The sequence below is a fragment of the Dryas octopetala genome, chromosome 1 (genome assembly GCF_963921425.1).
Source record: "Dryas octopetala chromosome 1, drDryOcto1.1, whole genome shotgun sequence".
NCBI lineage: Eukaryota > Viridiplantae > Streptophyta > Magnoliopsida > Rosales > Rosaceae > Dryas > Dryas octopetala.
This window is the reverse complement of record NC_141366.1, coordinates 6,600,658-6,627,917: the sequence shown is the minus strand read 5'-3', so window position 1 is coordinate 6,627,917 and position 27,260 is coordinate 6,600,658. Positions and strand designations below refer to the sequence as shown.

At 35.9% G+C, this 27,260-nt stretch overlaps 2 protein-coding genes and 3 non-coding genes across 5 annotated transcripts; all 5 read left to right on the top strand.

Annotated features, from left to right (window-relative positions):
- Nucleotides 1–6,879: 6,879 nt before the first annotated feature.
- On the top strand, nucleotides 6,880–17,380 carry LOC147297069 (16S rRNA processing protein RimM family). The gene is made up of 10 exons (XM_086257186.1): nucleotides 6,880–7,134; nucleotides 7,895–8,031; nucleotides 8,132–8,266; nucleotides 8,544–8,654; nucleotides 8,958–9,242; nucleotides 13,319–13,518; nucleotides 14,204–14,504; nucleotides 15,079–15,189; nucleotides 15,744–15,935; nucleotides 17,011–17,380. Exons 1-10 carry the CDS (start codon nucleotides 6,951–6,953, stop codon nucleotides 17,356–17,358), a joined length of 2,004 nt encoding a protein of 667 aa, XP_086113312.1. The 5' UTR covers nucleotides 6,880–6,950; the 3' UTR covers nucleotides 17,359–17,380.
- A 1,116-nt stretch (nucleotides 17,381–18,496) lies between these two features.
- Nucleotides 18,497–20,741, top strand: LOC147297065 (Ribosomal protein L32e). Its single transcript, XM_086245934.1, has 4 exons — nucleotides 18,497–18,605; nucleotides 18,789–18,891; nucleotides 20,230–20,411; nucleotides 20,506–20,741. Exons 2-4 carry the CDS (start codon nucleotides 18,802–18,804, stop codon nucleotides 20,633–20,635), a joined length of 402 nt encoding a protein of 133 aa, XP_086102060.1. The 5' UTR covers nucleotides 18,497–18,605; nucleotides 18,789–18,801; the 3' UTR covers nucleotides 20,636–20,741.
- LOC147297068 (small nucleolar RNA U31b) lies at nucleotides 18,996–19,077 on the top strand. The gene has a single exon (XR_015120107.1). It is a non-coding gene; the product is annotated as a small nucleolar RNA U31b (small nucleolar RNA).
- On the top strand, nucleotides 19,634–19,711 carry LOC147297067 (small nucleolar RNA Z195/SNORD33/SNORD32 family). The gene has a single exon (XR_015120102.1). It is a non-coding gene; the product is annotated as a small nucleolar RNA Z195/SNORD33/SNORD32 family (small nucleolar RNA).
- On the top strand, nucleotides 19,807–19,890 carry LOC147297066 (small nucleolar RNA Z196/R39/R59 family). The gene has a single exon (XR_015120104.1). It is a non-coding gene; the product is annotated as a small nucleolar RNA Z196/R39/R59 family (small nucleolar RNA).
- Nucleotides 20,742–27,260: the final 6,519 nt, after the last annotated feature.

The window sequence follows — 27,260 nt, the reverse complement described above, 5'->3', positions numbered from 1 at the left end:
TTAGGTAGTTGCCATTTATTTTTGTACTTTAAATTATTGTGTAATGAATAATTTTGTGTGTGATTGTAAATTTGTAATACATAATATGCATATTATACTGATATGGTGTTCACTGTTCTCAATTCATTCAAATTATTGTGTACTAGCCTAATTATGTTTAAACAAAATCATAACTTTATTTTTCTACATATATATATTTTTTGGTACGAGTTTAAGTTAAAAATTATATTGTTGGATTCATCTTGCAATATAATCTTTCAGTGAATTGTTGTCTTTTAAGTTAGGTTAACGAAGGATAATCCGGTGGCCAAAAAAAACAAAGTAAGGATAATCCACTAGTTAATTAAGAGATAGTGTGAGATGAGTCCCATCATTCAAGAAAAGAGGAAATTACAGATTTGGTCCACTTATTTTATACCTAGTTCAATTTTGGTCCACGATTTTTTTTAAGTTCTGTTTTGGTCCACTAATTGTTTCATTTGTTCAATAAAGGTCCAGATTTGTGACTTTAAATCTTTTGGATTGTGTTTTCTTCAATTATAATTGAAGTATAAGCTATATTTCATCATTTCTTAGTCATAAAAACAAATTTGGAGTATTATAATTTAAGAGAATTGAGATTTGGTGAAATTTGAAAAATTGGCAGTTTTTGGTACCCTACTTTAGGGTCAATTATCTTGAGTTTTAGAACTCCAATTTGAATGATCTTTATATGGTTGTAAAGAAGAAATGCATAGCTTTAAAACAAGTATATATTTGCTGAATTTGGGTGAGATTTGATAGGATAAAAAGCAGGCCAAATTTGAGAAAACAAATCTGGACCTTTATTGAACAAGTGAAACAATTAGTGAACCAAAACAGAACTTAAAAAAGATTGTGGACCAAAATTGAACTAGTTATAAAATAACTGGACTAAATCTGTAATTTCCTCTTCAAGAAAATGTGAAAGCTTTTTAATTTAAAGTATTGTAGGAATATTCCACTGGTAATTCATTCACATGTTGATTAATGGACCTTTCCAATTTGGTTTCATACTTGCATATTCACTCTCGCACCTGACTTTCTCTTTCTTTATTTGACAAAATATAAAATATTCAAACTCGATATAAATACAAGCTTATGAGTTGTCAATGCCTCAAAGGTGTATTAGAAGATGATTTGTCTAATACTCTAATGTGATGGGAATATATTGGGAATTTTATTTTATTTCATTGGTGTCTACAACCAAAAAAATGCCCTCTCAAATACTATTGACAATGGTCTATATTTTTCATTAAAGAATAAAAACGAGGGACTATACTTCTTATAATTAATTACTAAAATGGAAATGATATCCACCTTCTTCATTGACTTTCTCCTTATTATTCTTATTTCACATTATATTTTTATGATCAAAACTGTTTATTTTTTTAGATAATTATTTGAAGATGATCTTTGCAAAAAAACAACTAAATCAAAAATTGTTTGGGCATGTAATTGTTATTAAATAAACAAATGGTGAATCAAATTGTTACTAAAACTGTATGTTTATATGATCACAGTTACATAATCAAATAATTTTCGATTTGATTGATTTTTTGCATAAATAATTTTCATAGATCTAAAAAATGAACGGTTCCGATCATGAATTTACACTGTGAAATAAGAATAATAAAGAAAAAAATAAATTGTAAAGGTGGATAGTATTCCTCTTACTAAAATATATAAATTTTCACTCTAATTACTAGGGAATCATTATTAGATGTTTTAGGATTGTAATTAGAATAAACGTACACACATAATTATGTGGTGTGCATAAAACATAACACATAAGTTGAGGAAAAAAACTGTGATAAAAAAAGAAATTGAAAAAAAAAAAACTTAAATAAATAGTATTTTCCAAAAAACGTAGTTTGATTATGGAAAAAGAAGCATATTTCCTGTTAGAGGTTATGCAGCCTAACTTTTTTAGAAAGCATAATTTGTTTTGCCAAGATAGTGAAGTACGCCAGCCTGAGTTTTGAGAACATACGTTTTGATAATTTAAAGAAAACTTTCCTTAAAAGGATATGCATTTAGAAAAGTGAACTTTAAATTTTCTTATGGCGTCTCTTGACTCAAGCCCAAAGGTATCCTTTGGTGCCAAGTGGACTAAAGAAGGTGAGTGATGATGCACTTACTTACAACTCATACATAAATTAGTTAAGAAATTAAAGGGCTGTCCCTCGTCCTCTCTGTTTGTTTTATTAATGAACATTCATTTTCCCAATCTTAAATAAACACAAACCTGTAATGTGTATAGAACTTGATAAAATTCATAAATAATGTATATGGATTAAATTATTTTTTTCCTAAATTTCGAATGATTCAATGAAAATAAAGACCAGTATGAGATTACGCTATCAAATTGATACGTGAGGCACAAAAGAATAATTGAATTTATATAATATGTATTGATTGTGAATAATTGTAATAAGTGTCGAACATTTACTTTAGAAACTTGTAAGAATTGTTTTTTTCATGAAAGCCTTATAAGTTTTAAAATTTTTACTAAACCACCATCGTTATTCATTGGTCATCCCACCACTTCTTAATCTATAAATTTGAATGATGCATTATTATGAATTTCAAATTTCAAATTTCATTAATTTGAAGATATTTATTGAAATTGATTTTTTTTGTTGGCAGGATAGAGACATATTGAAAATGAATTGATCGAGAGAGTTTGAATGATATTTGAAATTGAAGTTTAAAAACCATATATAACAAAAAAAGGAAAACAGAAAAAGCAAGAAAAAGAAAATATAAAAACATCCCTATCTATGTGTGTCTTTCGAAGGAGGAGTGTCTTCAACATCAAAATAAAAGCGGGTTGGGTTGGCGGCTTGGCGCATAACATAACACAAGTTACATAACATAGGCGTGTGGGGAGCTGTTGGCGTGTGGTGCATCGTACGGCCACCGTGGCTTCATTCTCTCATCAGTCATCAGACTCATCACCACGTACTTGAAAGGAAAGTTTGCTTCTATGTGTTACCAACTTAGGATTATCTCTTTGTCTTAATAAAGAAAAGAAGGATGAAAAATATATTTTTATGAGGGAGACGAGGATTCAAATTTAGAATCTCTCAAAGTAGAGAAAAATATCAAAAAACTAATTGTTAATTAATAAAAGTGTTAATTGCAGCAATAGTCCCTAAATCTTATTATTTATGTCATACTTTTATTCTCAAATTAAAGTTTGTATCAAAATAATTTTCAATTTTTTTTTTCCATGTGTCACTTTGGTTTAAAACATAAACTCTGTTAATTTTTATGTTTATTTAAAATAAAAGATCATCTATCCACTTTGACGTAGTTCCTCAACTTCTTACCCACCCCTTCCATATCCCTCAATTCATTAGTCAATTTATGAGGCCATTCCCGCAAAGACCAAGCTCCAAAGCTCTAATAAAGTTCATTTCTTTTATTATCTATTTATCTTTACTGCATAGTTTCTCCAACAAGGTATGTATGGCTTCAATCTATTTGGATTGGGTTAAGATAAGAAAAAGGAAGAGCTTATTGAAGCTTTGGAGCTTGGCCTCGGTAAGAATGGCCTTCGCAATTGGCATGATGAATGATGAATTGATGGAGACATTGAAGAGAGTGGGGAGGTGGTAGGAGATTGGATTTTACTCTTAAAATAAAGGACAAATTACACAAAAGTATCTCAACTAACCACTCTATTTCACTTGAGTATCCCAATAAAAAAAAAGTTGATCGTAGGTACCTCAATTACTGATTTTGCACACCCAGGTACCTCCGTCAACTATTCCGTCTAGAAAGCCGTTAATTGTCCACGTGGCACACTGACATACCGTTTAAAAAATGTCACATGGACAAAAAATAATAAAAAATGAAATAAACTTTAAAAATGAAATAATTATTTTAAAAAACTAAAAAAAATTAAAAACACAATAATTAAATTAAAAAAACTAAAAAATAAAGAAAAAATGGGGCACTGTTGCAACACCCCTCATTTCGAGACCTACCCAACCCAGCCACCCACCTCCCGACCCCAGCCACCTTGTCGCCGACCCCAACCACCACGCCGCCGACCCGCCTGGCCACCCACCCTCTGTTTCCCCGCCTCTCTTCTCTCTCTCCGAAACCCCAGCCCAACCCCAACCCTTCCAACATTCAGAGGATCATTGCTGACCCCTCCAGCTCACTCTATGATAGCTTCCATCTTAATTTCTCGTCCTTGATTCCTCGACCACTTCGGAGAGAAAGAGAAAGAGAGAGAGAGAGAGAGAGAGAGAGAGAGAGAGAGAGAGGAGAGGGCGGGGAAACAGAGGGTAGATGGCCAGGTGGGTCGGCGGCGTGATGGCTGGGGTCGGCGACAAGGTGGCTGAGGTCGGGGGGTGAGTGGCTAGGTTGGGTAGGTCTCGGAGGGAGGGGTGCTACAACAGTGCTCCATTTTTTATTTTTTTATTTTTTTAGTTTTTTAAAATAATTATTTCATTTTTTATTATTTTTTTGTCTACATGACATTTTTTTAAAGGTATGTCAGTGTGCCACGTGGACAATTAACGGCTTTCTTGACGGAATAGTTGACGAAGGTACCTGGGTGTGCAAAATCAATAATTGAAGTACCTACGAGCAACTTTTTTTTATTAGGATACTCAAGTGAAATAGGGTGGTTAGTTGAGGTACTTTTATGTAATTTGCCCTAAAATAAATAAAAAAATTAACAAAGTTGATGTTCGGACCAAAGTGCCATAGGTTAGAAATTTAAGCACCATTTTGATATAATTTTAATTTGAGGACAAAAGTGGAACATGGACAATAATTCAAGTACTATAAGTTTATAACTGCAATTAACCCTCGATAAAAAATGGTTCATTTTTAGGAAAAAAAACCCTCGCACTTTAACCTCTATTAAATTTTGGCCAAAATTTTTGGCTTTACTAGTACTTAGAGCATGTATAATGATATGACTAAATGCTATGTTATATGTTAAATATAGCTGAATTGATAAAAAAGCTCACTACAATGATATAGCTAAATTTAGCATCTACTATACTATTGTTAAATTTTTCACTATATATAGCAGAAAAGTTAGCAATTGTTATTGAGAAACTCAAGAAAAAAGTAGACTCACAATTTTAAAAATATGGGTAAAAAAAATAAAAAACAAAGTGAAAAAAAGCGATTGGTTGAAAAAGTGTTGGGTCCCACGAGGAGAAAGAGAGGAAATGATATTCACAAGAATGAAAAATGTTTCAGCAAGAGGCATGAGAATGGGCAGCTGTCATAAGTTAATTGACCCAATGAGTAAAATTTCGGTTTCGAGGAAATTTTCGATGGAAATTTCGACGGAAATTTTCGCGGAAATTTCGATTTCGATAAAATTAGACAAAAACGTTGAAAATTGCTATCAAAATATGAAAATTTTGAATGAAACTTGACCATATGTTTATTTAACATATTATCTACTAGTCTACTACATTGATAAAAAACATTGAAGAAATCAAATAATATAGTAGATTTCATGTGATATGTGATGAATATAATGTGCGCCGGAGACAATACTGTTAAAAAAATACTTCACTAATTAATAATTACATAATAAAATTACACGAATAAATCACTAATGTGGCAACGAAAAGTAGCAAGCTTGCTCAAAGGGACTTGGAAATGGTCTTTGATAGTTAAATTAAGCCGAATTGGGTTAAAATAGAATCAATCCGATAGCAGCAGCGGCGACAACTGTTTACTTAAAATTTCAATTTTACAAATTATCAAAATTGGAAAACCATTAAGAAAATGAAACTTTATGATAAGGGGATAAATTTCTTTTTCATAATTTATGTTTATAACTAAACGAAACACAAAAATGACCAGATCAAACCCCAAATAAAATCTCAAACCTTTTTTTTTTCTTTCCAATTGTCTAAAGACTCCAAATCTCAATCTACTTTAAAAAAAAAAAATAATTCTTTCATTTTTTCTCTTCTTTTTTTTTTTCTTTTTTTTTTCCTTTTCCTTTCTTTTCTCTTCTTTTCTTTTTCTCCCTTTTCCTCTTCTTCCCCCGTGCCCTTCCTCTTTTTTTCTTTTCTTTTCCTCTTCTTCCCCCACTGGTCTTCCCTTCCTTCAGTCCTTCCCCAGCCACCAGATCTGCGCCCTCCTCCCGCGCCGCCCGCACCGCCCGTGCCTGTTGCTTGCCTCATCCCTTCTTCCTCAGCCAGTCTCGCGCCGCTCGCTCACCTCGCACAGATCCACCGTCCGCGCCCATCGCTCGCCTCCTCCCTCCTTGCCCAGCTAGCCTCGCGCCTCCTCACTCGCCCAGAACCCGCGCCTCCCACCCCGTGACTCGAAAATTTCGGCGAAATTTTTTCGAAATTAATTTGGTATAGTGTTAAAATTTCCATACCCTTAAAAAACGAAATTTTCAGCGAAATTTCGCCGAAAATTTCGAAATTTTACTCCTTGAATTGACCATCTATTCAAATTTTACAATTTCTAAATTTTACAAAAATACTAAAATATTAATTTGAGTATTAAAATAATAATATTAAAATATATTTAATATTAGGTTTATATTAAAGATTTCATTAAAATATTTATAATAATATAATTATTAAAATAATTTAATAATGTGAGAAAAAAAATGTGGGACAACTAGCATTATTGTATGAATATATTAAAAATATAAACATATAGCTATAATTTTGTGTCATTCAAGCAAAAAACACAAAAGTTATTGTTTTTTTTTTTGGCCAAAAACACAAAAGTTATTGTTTTTTTTTTTTGGCTAAGACACAAAAGTTATTGTTAAATGTTAAAAATCATACTAAATATAGCATATAATATAATATATAGTAAAAGATCAGTGTACATACTCTTAGTAGCAGCACCGTGTGTTTAAACCATTATCCATGTGTAAAACCCAAGGCTTTGCTTACTCTCAGTGAGTCGGCCCAAAAATGCAGAGAGCTTCCTTTCTCTGTTCTTCAAATCCACTTCCCACTCTTCCCCCCACCTCTCATAGACTCGCTGCTCCACTTCAAAGTCGACTCACTCGAGTTGACTCAGTTTTCTCAACTCTCCGGTTGCCCTTCAATCGTCTGCACAATTACCGCCCTGCCCTCCTTCCTCTACACAGCACTGGTAACTTGTACTTCACTTATCAATAGGAATTTATTCCTTTAATTCGGAGATATATTGTTAATGGGTTTGATTTATCTCGGTCTTTTGTGTACTGGGTCTGCTTAATTTTGGTTTTGAGCAGCTCAGAAGCTCAAAAATGAATGAGGTTAGTAAGTTGTAGTCGCAGTTCATATGTTTAGTTGAACCACCAGTAATTAATGTGTTAAAACCTTTAACATATATGTATGTATGCATGTAAGCATTGTATGTACGTAGGTACGCATGTATACGTTCATCACCATATATTATGTATATGCACGTACATATGTATAGACACTTGTACACTTTTCATATATGTAATAAGTTTTTGAATTTGCTTGTTTAGTCACTTAAGAATTTTCTGAGGATTTCGTTTCATTTGATAGATTTGTGCTATTGTTTGTTAACCTATTCGTTGTAAATTTGTTATTGGGTGTAATTTTCTTTGGGTTTATGCCTATAATCTTTCCATGTTTGAGTCTGTGTGCTTTTTTCTTTTTGTTTGTTCTCTCCTGCAACTACATAATTGTAAAAACTGGTATATATGATGCATAATATACTGAATAATTATGAAATGCTTATGGAAATGCCATTTGGTGGTTTTGGTCTTTCCAGATAGAAAAATTATCTTGGAATTCATGAGACTTGAAAACACATGTGGAATATCCTCTGATGATGTTGAAATCCTTTTCCTAGTCAATTGTATAATAAAATTTTTTCATTGTCTGTTTTGTGACTCAAGTTGCTGAAGAGATTGTTGAGACTGCAAAGACAGAGTCAGGATTCGTTAAAGTTGGGTACATTGCCAATGTCCATGGGCTTCAAGGGGAGATTCGTGTGAAACCCAGCACTGACTTTCCTGAATTGAGGTTTTCCGAGGTAAAACAATGAAAATGCATTTGGAATGTCATTATTTGATTGGGGTGGTTTTCCTTGAATACTATAATTTATTTTATGGTAAATTGATGTTTTCTTTTAGCCTGGAAGAAGATGGTTGAGACAACAAATATCAGGCAGAGAAACAGTTCAAGAAGTTGAGCTGGTGGAGGGAAGAGGACACCCTGGCCAAAAGAGTTGGATACTTAGATTGAGAGGAATTGACACAGTGGACCAAGTAAGCTTATTGAGAGCTAACTTATGTTTTCAGATGTTCATGTATTAATTCACTTGTTTCACTTTCTTTTCTCTAATTTCATTTTGTGTTAGTTCTGTTTATGCATAAACATATGGGGGTAGCCTAATTTGGGTTTAAAATACTTATAATAGAGTTTCATGATTAAGCTTTCCAAGGCACACTTCTTTGTCCTTGAGAACATTGAAAACTTGTTTGTGTTCACAATCATAAATTTTTAATGTGTCTATAACCAATTAACCATTGATTATTTGTTCAGGCTAGGCAGCTTATTGGTTCAACTTTACTTGTGAGGGAAGAAGATAGGCCGGAGTTGGGGGAAGGTGAAATCTATACTCGTGATCTTGTCGGAATGAGAGTTATTCTCAAGGTTTGTGTTGATAATGTATTGTATTTTGAAAATATGGCTTTGCGCACAAGCATATGTGTGTGTTCCTTACAGCTAATTTCTTTTGTATCCCTGTGGTCTGTTTAAAAAAAAAAAAATGGCATCATTTTATACTGAAGTTCTTCCTTTGATAACCTGAACTTTGTTTTATTAATAGCTTTTATTTATCCTTATTGATTTTTCTTTCTCTTACTCTGGGGAGAAAGTTGTCTTTTTCTTTTTCTTATCATGGTCAGAACTTAACTTAGGGTTTTTAATGTCATAAGATATGTTTCTTGCTTTCAGGAAACTGGTGAACCTGTGGGAAATGTTGTTAATGTTTTCAACAGTGGAGCGAGTGATCTTCTACAGGTTATGCTTGATTCATCTCTAGATATCCTTGATTCAACTGGAAAGTCAAAGCCAACAGGAACAAGATTATCTGGTCACCTTGTATGGATACCGTTTGTCGAAGAAATTGTTCCAAATGTTGATATGGAAAGAAAAGAAATGCAGATTACACCTCCAAAGGGACTACTTGAACTAAATTTACGCTTTGATGAGAGGTCCAAGAAAGAAAGGCGCCAGCTTGTGAGGCACACTCTCCTGTTCTACACTAATTTGTTTTTACTTAACCCCAACCTTTTCCAAAATGGCATTATCTAATATGCTCATGCATTATAATCCATGTTATCAAGCTTTGCATTCTATCATTGAAAGAATTACAAAGTCAAAGTCCCACCAGTTGGTGCTTTTGTGACAATAGATATGTTAGAGGCTAATTGGATTGTACTTTTAGATATATATATATATATATATAGTAATCTTATGTCCTCTCATACCCTGATTACAGTAGGGAACTCCTGGCTTTCTATGGGTTGAATTATAGGTGGATTATGTGATCTCATGGAGATTGGTCCTATGCCATATTATCTATGAGATTTTGTACTAATGCAGAATTAGAGTGTGGAAACTGGCAAATGATTTTCTGTTAGATTAAGTTTTTTTTTTTTTTTTTCCCCTTGATAAGCATTACACGGATACCTTCTGCAAAGCTTACTAAAGCAGGTTTGTTGTGTTTTTGTCTCGTCGGAAATTTCTGGAGGAAGCTACAGATCTGGCCAAGAGCAGTAGGGAGACTGGGCAGTGGGGTAGTTTGGTGTTTTCCTAGTGGGGTACGATTTTAGAAGACAAATAGGACTTGCACAAGACTTTCCTAATGTGGGAAGGAGTTCTAAAGGGTTTTCCTTGTGTACAAGGGAATAGAATTAGCTAATAGGTAGATTACCTAATTCTATTAGGATTAGGAATCCATATTGTAAGTGGTAAGTCTATGCTCTATAAATAGGCTGCTGCAAGTCTCATAAAAAAAAAAATATATAGCTAGAGACTTCTAGGGAAGAAACTCAAAGGGAGACTCGGGTTAGAGACTCAAGGGTGAGTGACTTCAAGGGAAGGGTTTTTCAAGAGGGAAAAACACAAGAGAGCTATTTGTGCAAGAGAGAAGAGAGCGGCTGCGAGTTGGGTAGTCTAGGGTTTCAATAAGTTCTTGTACTCTTATTCTATACATAGTGCAGCTGTGATTCTCTAAGGATCACACGGGGACGTAGGCAAAGTTAGCCGAACCTCAATAACAAATCTTGGTGTTCTTTGTGTTTACTTTTGCTGCCATATTGTGTGTTGTTTGCTATATCTGTTTTAACTCTAGAATACATCAAGGACAAGATCACAGGGGGTGTTAATTCACTACAATTGGTATCAGAGCCAGGTTGGCTAGAAGGTTTCTGCAATGTTTAGAGGAGGTCGAAGCATGGACTTAGGGGATTTAAGGCATGCTTTGAAGCCATATGATGGCAAGGATGATTTCACAGATTGGCAACGGATGATGAAGAATGTGCTGGTGCAGCAGGATCTGGATGATGCACTTCTTGGTGAGAAGCCGACAACCACGTCAGAAGGAACATGGAACAAGGTTCTCAAGAAGGCCAAGAGTTCAATAGAGATCCACCTTACAAGATCCGTGAGGTCTCACATCACAGAGGCGATGACAGCAAAAGAAGCATGGGACAAGTTAGAGAGTGTTTATATGGGCAAGACGGTGTCCAATAAACTCTTCTTGAAGGATGAACTCTTCGGACTTCGACTAGAAGAAGGTGGAGATGTAGCGGATCATGTATGCAAATTTCAGCATTGCATAGCTAATCTCGACAAGGTCGAAGAAGTTTACAAAGATGATGATAAGGCTATCATCTTGCTGAGATCTCTGCCATCTTCTTTCAAGCACTTCCGAACAACTTTGATGTTTGGAAAGGAGACTCTAAAGCTTGATGACGTGGTGCAAGCGCTTCAGTCATATGCAAAGTTAGATGATTTGACCGAAGGCACTCAGTCATCACAAGGTCTTTATGCTAAGGGCAAGGAGAAGAGTCGAGGGAAGGAAAGGAGGGGTAGATCTAGCAAAAAGGGGAAGTCCAATGATTCCGATGAAGAAGGTGGTTGCTTTGAGTGTGGTTCACTAGACCACTGGAAAAGGGATTGCCAGATATGGCTGGAGAAGAAGAAGAAAAGGGATGAAAACTCAAGTAACGTCGTGGTCGACGATGGGGAGCTTTTGGTGGTATCTTCAGGTAATTCTACTCCACATGCTTGGTATTTGGACTCCGGATGTAGTTTTCATATGTGTGCAAACAAGGAGTGGTTTCATACATATGAGGAATCTAGTAAGGGCAAAGTTTTGTTGGGGGATAACTCTGTGTGCAAGATTCATGGCGTCGGCACAGTCAAGGTGAAGATGCGAGATGGAATTGTTAGGTTGCTTGGGAATGTGCGATATATTCCTACATTGAAAAGAAATCTTATCTCTCTTGGAACTCTAGAGAAGAATGGGTATGCATTCAAGTCTAGAGCAGGGAAGCTCCAAGTCTCAAAAGGATTAAGTGTGATCCTGAAGGGAGTTGTGCAATCTAATAATCTCTACAAGCTTTCCGGGGTTACAGTGATAGGTGGAGCAGCTGCGTCTACCAAAGAGAGCTTGGATGTTGAGCTCATGGAGCATTGTAACAAGGGAGAGCAAGGGCATCATCTCACAAAGGAAGAGTCTCATCAAATAAGTGCTACGGCTAAAGAAGAAGAAGCAACAAACCATGATTGTTGCTTGGTTAGTTATTCATCAAAGATTGACTTCAAGGATGCAGCAAGGGAAGTCAATAAAGATGAGGAAGGTTTGATTGTTGTTAAGGAAGATGCAACCATGAAGGCAACCAAGGTGGTTATGAAGGTAAATCCAGTTCAAGAGAAGGCCAACTCTGAGCTGGTGGAGCATAACACAAGGGTTGAAGAGTTTGGGCAGCAACAACAATCAACAAAGGTTCAAGAACAGGTGGAGAAAAAGAGCACAAGGCAGTCCAAGCCCAAAAGTACCATCAAGCTAACTCACAAGTTTTGGTGGGAAAAGGACAGAGGTTACTATGGTGTTAGTAAGGGAAATACGGCTACATTCAAGGGGGCTTGTGAGAGCAAGGAATGGGAACGTCGGAGGTGTGCTAGGTTGTCTCTACAAAGGAACTTCAGTTGGAAGTTAGTTCCTAAATCCAAGGAGAACGTTGGCTATGAATGGGTTTATGGAACAAAAGGCGAAGAGAATCTTGAGGCTGCAATTAAGATTCGAAGGTACAAGCTCGGGGTGAGCTTGCTCAATCTTCAAAGTTAGTTGATTGAGGTGGAGCACCTTCTCACTTAAGGTGCATAGAGGCAATAGGTTTTTTGCCAATGTGAAGGGGTTCTTGGAGGTTTGTTCGAGGTTACTTCAAGACTAGAGAATATCTCGAAGGTACAACATTCATGGCTTTGGTTCCGACTCGCCAAGGTGGAGATTGTTGTGTTTTTGTCTCGTCGGAAATTTCTGGAGGAAGCTACAGATCTGGCCAAGAGCAGTAGGGAGACTGGGCAGTGGGGTAGTTTGGTGTTTTCCTAGTGGGGTACGATTTTGGAAGACAAATAGGACTTGCACAAGACTTTCCTAATGTGGGAAGGAGTTCTAAAGGGTTTTCCTTGTGTACAAGGGAATAGAATTAGCTAATAGGTAGATTACCTAATTCTATTAGGATTAGGAATCCATATTGTAAGTGGTAAGTCTATGCTCTATAAATAGGCTGCTGCAAGTCTCATAAAAAAAAAATATATATAGCTAGAGACTTCTAGGGAAGAAACTCAAAGGGAGACTCGGGTTAGAGACTCAAGGGTGAGTGACTTCAAGGGAAGGGTTTTTCAAGAGGGAAAAACACAAGAGAGCTATTTGTGCAAGAGAGAAGAGAGCGGCTGCGAGTTGGGTAGTCTAGGGTTTCAATAAGTTCTTGTACTCTTATTCTATACATAGTGCAGCTGTGATTCTCTAAGGATCACACGGGGACGTAGGCAAAGTTAGCCGAACCTCGATAACAAATCTTGGTGTTCTTTGTGTTTACTTTTGCTGCCATATTGTGTGTTGTTTGCTATATCTGTTTTAACTCTAGAATACATCAAGGACAAGATCACAGGGGGTGTTAATTCACTACAACTGTAGTGCATTTTTAAGGTAGATTAATATGCCATTGTTTTCTTTAAATTAGCATACTATTGTACTTGGTGGCATTTGTGCCTTCAGTTCTTCATCTTTTGATACATTTCAGGAATGGAAAGAGAAAAAAAAGTTCCAGAAGCGCTTCATAGCAGCAAAAAAGAAACTGTGTGAAATGGACCAAAAACATGTGTTTGATGGGTTAAGATTTGGAGAGAAAGCACAACGGAACTTACTTGCTGATCAGATTGTTGGTGTAAATTCAAAATTGCTTCAACAGGCTATAGAACATGTTGAGATACTGTCTAAAAGGTGAATTTAATATGATTTGTTTACATTTTATTTTCTTGATCACCTGTTTCATGAAGTAGAATGAATGGATTTATGCTTCAAATATTCTAACCTAAACTGAAAGTGGTTTCGGTATCTATTATTGAAATCTGATTGTAGGAATCTCTCTCTCTCTCTCTCTCTCTCAAACAAAGATGTTCACTCAGTGGCGGAGCCAGGAAATTTTGACAAGGGGGGCACCTAACAATGCAAGCTATTTTTTTTAGTAACATTTCAAGCTAATTTTTATTTTGTTACAAAAATTTTCAATTTTACACTCTTTATTTATTCAAATTTGTTACATGAGTAAATATTAACCAAAGATGAGAAGAATGTGTGATCATACCCTTGCTAAGAAAGAAATATCTGAAAGAATTAGCATGAGAGTAAGAGAGGAGTGAAAAGACTGGAAGGGAGATACTTGAAGGGGGGCACTTGGATGTAAATTTTGTGATTTACATACCAAAAACTATATCTATTTAAAATTAAAATCAGAAAACAAATCAAACTAAGTTGAGAGAAGGGGGGCACGTGTCCCCTCTGGTTATGCTGTGGCTCCGCCACTGTGTCCACTCGAGATGAAACTGTGTGCACTGACTGCATAATGGATGTCTGTTCTACTGTCAGATGTTTTGGCATTTAACCTTTGTCTGACTTCTTGATTCAGGTGGAAAGAAACTGAGATGGTCAGCGCCCTCAAAGCCGAAGAACGAAGTAGTATTCTGGAAATATCAGAGAAATGTCTCATTTCTTCTGCAAGTAAAGATAAGCTGGGTACACATTTTCATTTGCAAGAGAAGGGGGTAGATCTCATATCTAAAGGCAAAGTTGCCATTGCTTTAGTTGTAAATGACAGTGGAAATCCGCAACTGGGCTGTAAACCTGATCTTGAAAATTCCGACGGCACTGAGAAATCAATAATTCCCTATCTTCAGACATTACTTTGCGATGATCAGAGATTTGTAAAGGTTATACTGATTCTTTATTTTTGATTTGAGGTGCTCTTTCTGATGATCTTTAAAGATAATCTATATTTTTCCACATGTTCCCTTTCATTATAAAATTTGCAACAAATTTGTGATCACTTCAAGTTCTGGCTGGAGTTCTGGTGTTATGTACGTTTCAGGATTTTGTTGTTCAGCTCTCCACTTCAATTTAAACTGTGCTTAATATGGACAATTTTTCTCAAGTAAATTTCAGTGGGGCAAACGATGTGTAACAAATGTTATATATTTTTTTTTTGGGGTCAGTAACAAATGTTATACATGTAGAGATTTTCTTTCACTTGTGAATATACACACTAGAGTGCGGGCATATTTGAGTTGTCAGTTTCCTTGAGCGTATTCATGCTCCCACTTCATTGTAGAAACTTTATTGAGTACTTAATAGCTCTCCATTAAGATTCATGTTTCATTACTTGTGAGAATAACTTGTACAAAAATGGTCAAAATTATTTCTTCCCTTCTTTTTGTGGCGTGGCGGGGCTACCCTTGTTTGGAGAATGTTTTCACAGCATGGTCTAATGGACGTATCTTGTTGCAGATGGAAGACCGTACATCAGTGCCTTTGATTTTGGTTTGCTCAGCTCAGAATATTCAATCTTTAAGGATGCATTTCTCAGAAAATGATTACTTCGGCTTTGTCCCTGAAAAGGTTTGTGGTTATAGCATAACATGAAGAGTTTCTCTTTACAATTTTGATATAGCATTATGGCGTGGTATGGTACTAGTCATATTAATTGCCATAAATAATGGCCACAATCCGCCAATCCGGTACTCCATGGAAACAGTAATTCTCACTTCACAGGCATAAATTCAAAATTATATTTTCCTTTCAAAGTTCAGTAATCCAAAATTCTGATTAAACTTGACTTATACCGATGTTTTAATTGAAATTCACAGAAAAAATATTATTTTAACATTCCAGTTGGACCAAGTATTTGAACTCAAAATGTAGACACTAATTGTGATATGCATTGTCCAACCTAATGATGTGATCCTCGGACCCCTGGTTCACACATGCGTGTGAACTTTAAACTGATCATCATTTATAGAACACTGAGATACATATGTCTTACTTCTTTTTCAGATGGGAAAGGTGTCCTTATTTTATGTCAAGTGAAAAATGATAGAAAGAAATCACAGCTGCCTAGAGTTTGATTTTATAATTTGTATATGTTTCTTATGTCCTCTTTGACCCTCTCACAGGTCTGGTTATTAGAGGAAGAAAAACTTCCGGTTGTCAGCAATTCAGTGGAAGAAGAGAAGAAGCATAAGATTTTGATGAAATCACCCTGGGAAATACTCCAGTCACCAGTTGGGTCTGGAGGAGTTTTCAGTTTGCTTTCTTCACACAATATTCCAGAGAATCTTGGTGAAATGGGTGTGGAGTATATTGAGGTTAGAAAAATTGGTTATATAGTTTAGATGTTGAGTCGGTTCACAAGTTACACATATATTGATGTTAGAAGACACTTTTGTAGTTTTGTCTCTCTCAGAGCACACAAAAAAAAAAAAAAGGAAAAAAAATCGACAAGAACTCACATATATGGTTTATTGTGCTTTAGTGATGCAAGACAAGAGCAAAGGCTGCTGTCTAGCAATAGTTTTAGGGCAAAAACACCACTGTATAGAATACTTCCAGCAACAAACAATAGGAAAAGAAGAGAATAAAGCTATATTATCAAAGTTGGAACGTAGATAAATGAGTTCTAGGGTTAGGGACCCAAAAGAAGCTCTCAAATCTGAATTATCAGAAAAAATATATTGCATAAAAACTGTATTACAACCTAAGCCTTAAGCTTATATAGGGAAAACATAAACCTAAGGTAACGAGGAAAACATAAACCTAAACTAACTAGGAAAACATAAAGGCAAATCCTTATTAATTAAGATCTAATAATCAAGAAACTAGACTCCTAAATTCCTAATCAATCTAGGAAATTATTTTGGAAACCCTAGCAGATGCTCCTGCATCATTTAGACATACAATAAAGCCCCACGTTTCATGGCTGCATGTCATATATGCTTGTCAGTTTTCACCAACTTTCTTTAGCCACTAGGCATTCAAGTTATGAAGGCATCTATTGGAAACCTTCTCCAAATAAACGTTACAGAAAGGAAGAAACCTACTTTGTTGCATAACCTGCCTATGTGGAGTTGAGTGAAGTTAAAGTACTAAATTTTCTTATCTTAAACTGTTCCAACAGGTTTATACTTAGTGGACTGATGCTTCAATTTTTTTTGTTTGCATATGGAAGCATTTCATATGGTGTCATGGCTACTTGCCATTGCTGTTCAGAATGCTATTGCATTTATCTACTGGCTTACAGCATGCCAAACTATGCTGCAGATTATTAGTGTTTCACATGGCGCATAGGCTGCATATGAATGCTGTGTCTGCTTGCATTGTTGATGATTCGTTAAGCTTATTATTTTCTTTTACTTGATTCATTGCTTCTGTACCTTCTTTCAGGTATGCAGCACCAATCAAAGATATGTAGGTGGGAACTCACTACTTCTTGGGTTTGTTAATTCGCGCAAAGCTGAGGTTGGGATCCAAATCTTCAAAGATACAAAGGATTTTGAAGAGAGTTTTGACATGATATTCTCAACAGACTTTGTGAACAAGTTGACAAAACAAATCAATAAACTCAAGTTTTATGTGATCCCAAAGCAAAATTTGCATGTGGAGCTGGTGGATAAAGAGTGGGTTGATGTTACCCCTAGCTCTCCCAACTCCTATGAGTTTTGTTGTTCGATTTACAGCTCTTTAAAGGCCTGTTCTTTTGATAAGCTTTGTATAATGGAGGTTACAGAGTGAATCGCAACCAACTGAATCTACATTTTTTTTTATCTACGCAAAAGAGAAAAAAGAAAAAGAAAAAAGGTGTATACGAGTCTTTGTAATATAATGGACAAAAACTCTTATTTATGGAAAAAATATATATTATTATTATTTAAAAAAAAAACGAAAATATATTGTTTTAAGAAATAAGTTAATACCTCTCTTTGCTTATTATGAAAAGGTAGATGTTACTACCAATGCAACAAACAAAAAAATATGTTGTTTTAAGTTTAGAAAATTAGGATTAAATATCAAATATTAATAGTTTTTTAGTAAAGTAATAAAATATTATTATTTTTAGTTTAAGTATTAACTTAGAGCAAGACATTTTGGATTAGGTTACAAATTAATTTGTTATACAGTTGTGACTTGAAAAACAGGCACAACTAATTTCAAATTAATAAAAATTTAAAATTTATAAAGATTTAATGCTTTTGATTTATGTTTGGAGGATGAAGTCTTATAACTCAAAAACTAAACATTAAAGTTTAAGCCTTATAAATATTGAAAAAATAATAAATTAATAAAAAAGTAATGACCGTTAGACAAAGATATAATTGTATTTTTTAAAGTTAGTATCTAAACTGAAATTTAATATCTAAAGTGAAATGACATAAACATTTTGATAGTTCAAACTTCAAATAAAAAAAATTACATATTGTTACTTAAAATCAACAAAATCTTTTTAAGATAACTATATATTCTAGATATATGATAAGATAGCATTATACTCTATGAAAAAGTTAGGAGCTAAAAAAGGGTTTGCAAGATATCCCATCCTGACCATTAGATACTTAAAACAGATCACGAGAACAACACATCGAAAGGTGTTCGAGATGGGATGTTTTACAATTTTTTATTTTTTGGAAAATCACAAACCACATTGTTTTTGTATTAAACTAATCTTTGGATTAACCCTAATTTGTGACCATGAGCAAGAAAATAATAGGCCAGGCCCAGTTTGGAAGGTCAACATGAGAGGAAAGAATCAGTAGGCTCTTTAAGCCCAGTTATTTTTTTTTGGGTCTCTTTAAGCCCAGTTCAAATGGAGGAAGGGTAACTTCAGTGGGGTTATGTTAAGCCGTTTACCAAACAGACCCATTAGTTTTCATACCCCAAATGACAAAACCCTAGTAACCCGAAAGCACACTCTTGCTTATAAAACCTCGCAAGGCCCCAGAAGAAACTGGAGCTCGGCGGCTAAGCAAAACCCTAACTTCCCTGTGAGCCTCTCTCTCTCTCTCTCTCTCTCTCTCTCTCTCTCTCTCTCTCTCTCTCCCTCCCTCCCTCCCTGCCTCCCTCCCTTACTCGTCTATGGTTTCAGATCTGTTCCATTAGTCTCATTTGATTCGATTGGTTTTGGCTAACACAATTTACTCTTCTTTGCTGGTTAAAAATAATTGCAGGAGGTAAGTGAAAATGGCGGTCCCGTTGCTGAAGAAGGCGATCGTGAAGAAGCGGGTCAAGAAGTTCATAAGGCCCCAAAGCGACCGCAAGATCTGCGTCAAGGTATACCCACCTTCACAATTATCACTTGCTGCTTAATTTCCTTCCGTTTTATTTTTTTAATTTTTCATATTTTTCTTTTGCTGTTAGTGTTGAGTTTAGCTGGTGAAAATGATGATACTGTTGTCGCCCCAGTCTTACTTGCATCTATTTGATGCATGTGGTGAATGACATGCTCAAATCTGATTCTATTGACATATGTTTATTATTAACTTGCTTTGTTTGATAGCATTCTATATGCATTTCTTTGGGTTTTGTTTTTGTTTCAAAATTAAATTACTGTGATACTCATTTGGATTTTGGGCTTGATTATTTCTATGGGCTATTTTTAATTCCAAAAAAGTTATACTGACAGGCAGAGATCTTATATGGATCAATGTTTTTTTCTATTTATCAAATCATTTTTTTGTTTGTATTTTATTGTTTTGAACTTCATTATGACAGATATGAAGATAGCTTTTGACGTCTTACTTGCATCTTAAGATGCAATAGGGTGAATCAGTGATCGACTATCTGATCTTATTTACAGTAACTTACTTCTTTTGTCATTTTTTTGTCATCTTGTTTGTCTTGTGCGCTTGTTTTGTTTGGCGCCACTAAATATAATTCTACTCTCCCTTGTGTTTGTGCAAAGTGGTGATTTAGACCAGATTTTTTATCTGATCCCATTTGATGAATATGATAGTGTTTTGTTTTTACTTTTTTGTCCCTTTTCCCGAAAAGGTTTTATTGTTGGGGATATGCAACCAGAAGTGATGATTTGTTACCCATCTATTCTGCAATTGAATGATGAATTCTAACATGCACTACCATCTGATCTATGTTGCATACCTTTTTCTCTTACAGTATTTTTCATTATTTACTAATCTAGTTCTTTTACTAATTTTAATAATCGTCTTTGATTTTCTAAAGTTCTCCTGCAATCTATGATGCAAACATTAACATTTCTGATATACTTGTGATTATTAAGTTAATTATCACCATCTTTCGGCTGAGATTGCAGTGTTTAGATTTGGTTTTTTAGATAAAGTTGTGATTTCTTATCTGTCGTGCCGATTTTGTGATTTTGTGGATATCCGTGCATGTTTATTTATGGAGTCATTTGCCTATGGTATCTGATGTCCAGATTTTATATTTGTAGCTGGACATTTCGTTTACAGGGCATACATTAAATTTTATACAGGTCTTGCGACACAGTGAGCTTTGTTTCTCAACAGCTTACTGTTACTATAACCCTGCATACATCCATTTGTCAACTAGTATTTTTGTCAGTCTAAGCTGGTTTATTTCCCTAGTCACAAGTGCTTTGAATAATTCTGGTGCATCGATATTTCTTTGCAGACCAACTGGAGAAGACCAAAGGGTATTGATTCACGTGTAAGAAGAAAGTTCAAGGGAGTCACTTTGATGCCCAACATTGGCTATGGTTCAGACAAGAAGACTCGTCACTATCTTCCTAATCATTTCAAGAAGTTTGTTGTGCACAATGTCAAGGAACTAGAACTGTTGATGATGCACAATAGGTGAGCTGAGAACTGTTTTCTCTTTTCTTTTTTTCTAATCTGCTTTTCTACTTTCAGTTCTGACCAGTAAGCTTTTTTGCATTTATGTTATCAGGACCTACTGTGCTGAGATTGCACACAATGTGTCGACAAGGAAGAGGAAGGAAATTGTTGAGAGAGCTGCCCAGCTTGATGTTGTTGTTACAAACAAACTTGCAAGGTTGCGTAGCCAAGAGGATGAATGAGCTAATCTTTGTGTTATGTTTTGTAGTGAGCCTTTTCTTGGCTTTATTATGATGAGTTGTAGACATATTTTTATACTCAGCTTTGAATTTTTACTTGATTGTTACAGCGCTAGCAGTCTTACATGTGGTTTCATTATTCATTTAATGAAATGATTTGTTAAAAAATGGTGTAGTTTTCTGTACTGTTTGATTGTTCTAGCTTATGCTTTGTTGCTACATACTAAGGAGTGGCTTGTTTCTGTGGTATTATTGGCTTTCTACTGGTTGAAGTAGATTATAGTAGGGTAGTCTGGTGGCCTCTCTTGTTCTATCGTACTAGTAAGGCCACTCGGGGTAAAATATAGCATAGATTGGAATTTCATCGGGGGGCGATGTAGTGATGTACAAGTGTACATGTGGTAAAAACTGAATGTTTAAGAAGAAATTTATTGGAAATCCTCAAGATGAAAAGTTGTTCATCTTTTTCTTTGCCTTCATACTCTTCAAAATAAGATTTTACAGCTGTCTTCCAACTTTTGTTTTTGTTCAATTCTTTGTTAATATGAATAAGCACACTGAAAGGCGGTAAACTCGCGATGCACAATAGGTGAGCTGAGAATAGGTGAACTAGTAATTTCACTACTCAGCTCTTGTTTGTTCAATATGGATGAGTTGGTCTTTGTGCTATGTTTTATTGTCAGCATGTTCTTGTTTTATATTGATGTGTTGTAGACATATTTTAATACTGATCGAGCATCCAATTATACTTGATTGTTGCCTTCCTATCAATCCATACATGGGGTTCTATTATTATAATTTTCAAAAAAATTGCGCTCCCTTAATCCAAGCCTGCCAAACAGCTTTTGATATATCATTTTTAATGCCGTCTCGAAATATGTTTGAAGGCCTATTTGATTTTTACCGGATATATGTTTGACGGAACATAATGGAGGTGGTAAAATGTCAGAATTTAATTCAAGGGTAGAGTATAAAACCGATCATAATTCTGAGAGCTTTTGTAGTTAACCCAAACGGTAAATTACAAAGAGTGAGTGTTGCTATATACACACATAATTTCTTTTTACTACACACCATTTACTCTTATACACTCCATATAACTTTTTAAATTTTACAATTTCTCAATAACCACTCCCAAAAATCCAAAATACCCACACCTACAAAAAAAAAAAAAAAAAAAAACACAAACAACCAACCCAAGGCCTGATTCCACCCCTACACCCACCGGTCTTGTCAGATTTGTCGCTAGAGTTCCTTCTCTCTCTCTCTCTTCCACTCTCTTTCTCTGTCTCTTCCTCGTCTTTTTCTTTCTCTTTCGCACCCTTCTTGTCGAACGGGAAGGGAGGCCGACGACTTTTCCGGCCTCCAGATAAGAAGTTTTTGACCTCCAATTTGGGTGTCCGACAAAGGAGGTGCGATAGAGAAAGAGAGAGAAAGAGGATTTCTCTTTCTCTTTCGCACCCTCCTTATCGGACAAGAAGGGAGGTCTTTTCGGCCTCTAGATCAGAAGTTTTTGACCTCTAATTTGGGGGCCGACAAGGTTGCCGGCCTCCCTTCTCGTCCGACAAAGGAGGTGGAAAAGAGAAAGAAAGAGAGAGAGAGAGAGGGAGGAGGAATGTACTGACCGCTAGCAACAAGGGCAGAGATGAGGTGGCAAGAGGCAGGGTGGAGGTTGAGATCAGAGTCTTAGGTGGTTTGTTGGTTTTTTTTTTTTAAATAATATTTATTCTTTATAGTAATTTAGAATTAGAATAAATTTGTAATTTTCTAAATTAAAAATGAGGGGTATGTAATGAGAGGAAAGAATGTGTGCATATGAGAGGAACTCGGGAATACCAACATCCTCCCCTCCCCTCTATCCTCTGTCCTCACTCCTCCTTTCCTTCTCTCTTTGTGTACTCTCGTGTGCATATAGAAGCACTCGTTACAAAATGCACTCCAATCATATTTCAGCAGTGTTACTGTTACCCTTCCATGATGCACTACCCAAATTACCCCTGAAGCTTTGGTAAAAAATAAAAAATAAAATTTACTCCGGAAGGCAACCCTATTCAAATTTTTTTTGACCAGCTGAAGCCAACCTTAGACATGATCACATGAAGCAGTTTTTAAACAATGGCTCGCTAAATCGGCTTTACTATTAGTTTCAGTGAACTCTGCTTGAATGAGAATCTACCACACTATCACCAAGCAAACCGCAATCTTCCTTGTCCGTATATCAATGGCGAGCTGCACTACCATGGAGCGCGCGGACCATCATGCACGGGAGAACGATCCCACTGAGGAACCTCTGGAAATTCAAATCGAAGACTCCAAAAACATCCCCGAAGCTGAAGAAAGTTACGAGAAAGCCATGGACGTGAGCAAACCCGAAGAACTCGGAACAACCCAACTCGACGACAAGGTGTTCGACGTAATGCCGGAGAGAGGAACCAACAGTATCAGCGAGAAAGGGGTTTCCGAGCTGCGCGCGGAGATCGAAATGCTGGACTTGATGATAGCGAGGAGCGCGGTTGGGCTGCTCGATTTTCAGGTGATGAAAGAGGAATTGGATGCTGTGAAAGAGAATGAGGAAGGGGCAATGAGGGAGAGGGAGATGGAGTGGAAGATGAGTGAGTCTCTGGAGCTGAAGAGGGCCATAGAGGAGTTGAAGAGGAAGAAGAGAGAGGAGTTGAAGGGAAAGGAGGAAAAGGCTGTGAAGGGTTGGTGGAAGGTAAAGTGGGCTCTGCCATTGCTGGGTTTGACTGCTTGTGTTGGGATTGTGGCTGCTCTGGTTTTTGGTGGGAATGTGGTGAAGAAGAAGAAGCAGACAAGAAGGGAAGCAACAACAACAACAACAAATCAAACAAGAGAGAGATCAAGTGGGTACTTGCAAAGTTTCAATTTTGAACAATTCTAAGCATGCACATATAGCTAGTTCTGCCTATAATAAGTGGGAATTTTTTTTTTTTTTTTCAGCTTCTTGAGGAACATTGATTGATTCTGTTCTTTACTGTAAATAACTTGTTGGAGATCAAGTTAAACTTGCAAAATTGCATCTCTTCCCATATGGAATTCATTGACAATTTTTGTTGTTGTTTTGTTGTGTTTATACTTTATACATTACTTGAATGAGGAAGTCCAAAAGAGAGAGATCCACTAAGGACCAGCCCAACAAACAGAGACACCCAACAGACAGTAAGGGCTTGACTAAACCCAAAAGCTAAGCCCATAAACCCACAGTAGTAAACAAGCTAACTATATCACTAGTAAACAATGATGTGGCATCCATGCTTGACATGTATACATGTGTTATAACTTATAACTTGGTCTTGTATAGAGAAAACGTTTTTACATATTGTCAAGACTTGGATCTCCACTAAACAAGCAACTAACCAGCAACAACAAGAACAACAAGAGAAAATTATAACTAGTCTAATATATATTTCCCTTCAAAATTGTGACCTCTATGAACGAGTACAAAATTGCTGGATGAGGTCACAAAAAGAAAGGAGCAGAAATCTAGTACAAAATACTAAAGCACCATTCATGACCAGTAGCTACAGAAACTACTAAAGCATACCACTTCAATTCACTTCTTCAAGTCCTTTCTCTCTTATTCTATGTTTCTTCTCATCTGGCAAGCCCAAATTGTTCCACAGTTGATTTATCTTGGATTCCATTGTATTCAAAAAATGATTCATTATTGGTCCAACCACAAACCCTACCCTGGCGTCCAAGTTTTCTCTCAATGTACTTATGTCCGTTTTGATCCCATTCAACTTGGTCTCCAATTCTTGGCCAAAAAAAAAAAAAAACTTGGTCTCCAATTCCTCGAGTTGTCGCACCACAATTGGCAACTTTCGTGTTCATCAATGCCAGCGATCCGGGCAGCTGAAACCACTGCACAAAACAATTGATTGAGCATTTGACCAGTTGGTTCTTTGCAAGACATTCCATAAAGTGGCCACTGGTCAGTACATTTTGTAGCAGCAATTGTGATCACAGCCATTACCACATGAAGCAATCCATATTCTTATACGCCATATCAGTTTAGTGTTTTTAATAGAAACTCTTATAGTCAAATTTTGGTGTGTTAAAGGTAAGAGTTTTTTAATGTGGTGTAATTTTGTATGGAGTCTTTCTTAAGGTGGAATTCATGGAGGATGGTAATTCACTTCTGACTTAATTAGGAAAGAAAAATTTAATCTCACATCATCCCTCACTTTTACTAAAATTAGTATAATATAAATAACATTCATAATGAAAATAAATTTAACCACCATAACCAGCCGTCTATAAAACCTACTAAAGCCTGCCAATTCAATTCAGTTTCAAATCAGTGGTAAAAAAAAAAAAAATTCAGTTTCAGACCCCAAATTGTTCCACAGTTCATTTATCTTCGGTTCCATTACATTCAGAAAATCATTAATGGTCAAATCCGCAAACACAACCAGGTCAGTGAAGTCTTCTACAAACCCATTTATCTTCCTTTCCATCCCATTCAATAGCCTCTCCAATTGCTTGAGTACTTCTACCATAACTGGTAATTTTGTGTTCATCAATGCCAACGAGTCAGGAAGATATGGATAGCTCAAAATCGCATCCATCTTTGAAATTACCTTGAAATATAATTGATCAAGCACTTGACCAATCGAACCATAGTTTGCATCTTCATACAGGCCAGTGCTTGCTGAATTATATTTCACAGCAATCGAGCATTCATTCAGTGCTTCATTCCTTCTCTGCTTAAGTTTGTTCAATTCTTGTCTGCTATTTCCAGTAGATCAGTGATTCTCTGTTTTACAGCATAACTCTTGCAATTGATTGTAGACTTGGTAGTCATTGCCTCTGAAACTGAACCCCTGAAGTGTTGAAACTTTGCTGCAATCTCTTTCCCTTGATTGATGGCATCTTGGGCATGTCCAAGAGTGCTTTTGTAATAATAGTTATTTTGGTTTTGGTTTTTCAGCTTCCACTCTACCAAAAAAAAGAGAGAATTTGATCCTTCCAATCTCTAAGAACAGTACAAGAAAAAAGCTGCTATGCGGCACACTTAGGAAGACCAATCACTATCATATATATTATATGTAGTGGTGTGGATAACTTCTAGTAAACCAAATCCAACAAGGAAACCCTGTAGTTATAGGAACGTTTCACCAAACTTTTGCTTCTTTTTTTTTTCTTTCCAATGAACTTTTTCTTCATGGCTTTTTATTTCTCCTTCTGCAACTCTGCAATTGCCCTCTTCATGGCTTCGTATTGCTCTTTGTATCCCTTTTGTGGGGAGTGACTAATGACCATTTGGTCTAGTGACATCAAGTCTTTCTCTTGTAAGAGGTAGACCTTAGCTTATGTTTGGCAAGATTTGATTTGATGGGTATGGCCAATATTAATCGGAGGCCTCCTCAACATTCTCGAAGTGGAGAACCCTCAATGGACACAAGAGACAATTGGAGGACTCAATTGCTGCCAATTGTACGACAAAAAATGGTCAAGAAAACGTAAGTATATATATGTATATGGTTTCGATTATCAAAATATAATATGGAGTGAACCCACGAGAGATTCCTTAAAGGAATCTCTCAATGGAAAGGGTCTCTATATATATTGATAAATAGAGAAAAAGATTATTATATTGCTGTATATGAAGAGTGGGGGCATTTAAGAAACACCTTCCCTCATCTGGTTCAGAACACCAACTCGATCAAGAACTTTGCTGTTATGTTTGACGAACTGGCTTATGCTACTGCAGCAAGTGAGGTGCTTTCATAACTCTAGAGTTCTAAATTTTCATGCATGGTACATTTACATAGAGATCTAAATATTACATATATTTACACATATGCTGTTTGCTTTTCAACCCTCTTTGTATTGTGGATAGCAATGTAATCTAAGTTGTGTGGCCTCTTCTTTTTCCAGTTGGACGTACTATGGAAGGACACTTATTAGGCAGATGGATATGGTGATTGAGACCAAATCTCTTAGCAGCACATTTACAATGGCCCCCTCCAAGTCCAATCTCAAACGATGTGGTCGACTCTATGCTTAACATGTCTACGTATGTGCTCTAACTTGGTCTTGTATAAAATATATTTATTCAAGTATAACAAGAATCAATTCCTCAGATGTTTGTGAAATTCCTGATAATGCATACACTAGATTACTTTATATTCTGCATCTTCTTTCTTTAATTTACCAGCACTGTCAAGAACACCAATTCGATCAAGATCAAGAATAGTTTGTTTTGTTTGAGGAAAAGGTTTATGCTACTGCCGCAAGCCAGACACTTCCATAACTCTTGGGTTTGTTTTTTATATATGTAATTCGGATGGGAGATTAATGCGGAATGTGAGAGAAACGCTCATCATAGAATATTTCTCTTTGATCCTGCTGCTGCATCCTACATTTTTCTGGTCGGACTATATGTGGATAATTTATTGGAACATATTGACGGTGATGGAGACCACAATTACAATGACCCTCCCCACTCCAATCCGAAACAACGTCGCGTCTATGCTTGACTTGTAACTTGGTCTTGTATAAAATATATTTATGAAATAAAAAGTTCAAGAAAAGTTGTTTGTAAAATTCCAAAGAGTGTCATTTTAGCATGGTACGTAAATTAAGAAAACTATGATACAATGTG

Coding starts and splice junctions, on each gene's coding strand:
- LOC147297069 (XM_086257186.1), top strand. CDS start 6,951: ATGCAGAGAGCTTCCTTTCTCTGTTCTTCAAATCCACTTCCCACTCTT. Junction 7,135..7,894: donor CCTTCCTCTACACAGCACTG/GTAACTTGTACT, acceptor TTGTGACTCAAG/TTGCTGAAGAGATTGTTGAG. Junction 9,243..13,318: donor AGAAAGAAAGGCGCCAGCTT/GTGAGGCACACT, acceptor GATACATTTCAG/GAATGGAAAGAGAAAAAAAA.
- LOC147297065 (XM_086245934.1), top strand. CDS start 18,802: ATGGCGGTCCCGTTGCTGAAGAAGGCGATCGTGAAGAAGCGGGTCAAG. Junction 18,892..20,229: donor ACCGCAAGATCTGCGTCAAG/GTATACCCACCT, acceptor ATTTCTTTGCAG/ACCAACTGGAGAAGACCAAA. Junction 20,412..20,505: donor CTGTTGATGATGCACAATAG/GTGAGCTGAGAA, acceptor TTATGTTATCAG/GACCTACTGTGCTGAGATTG.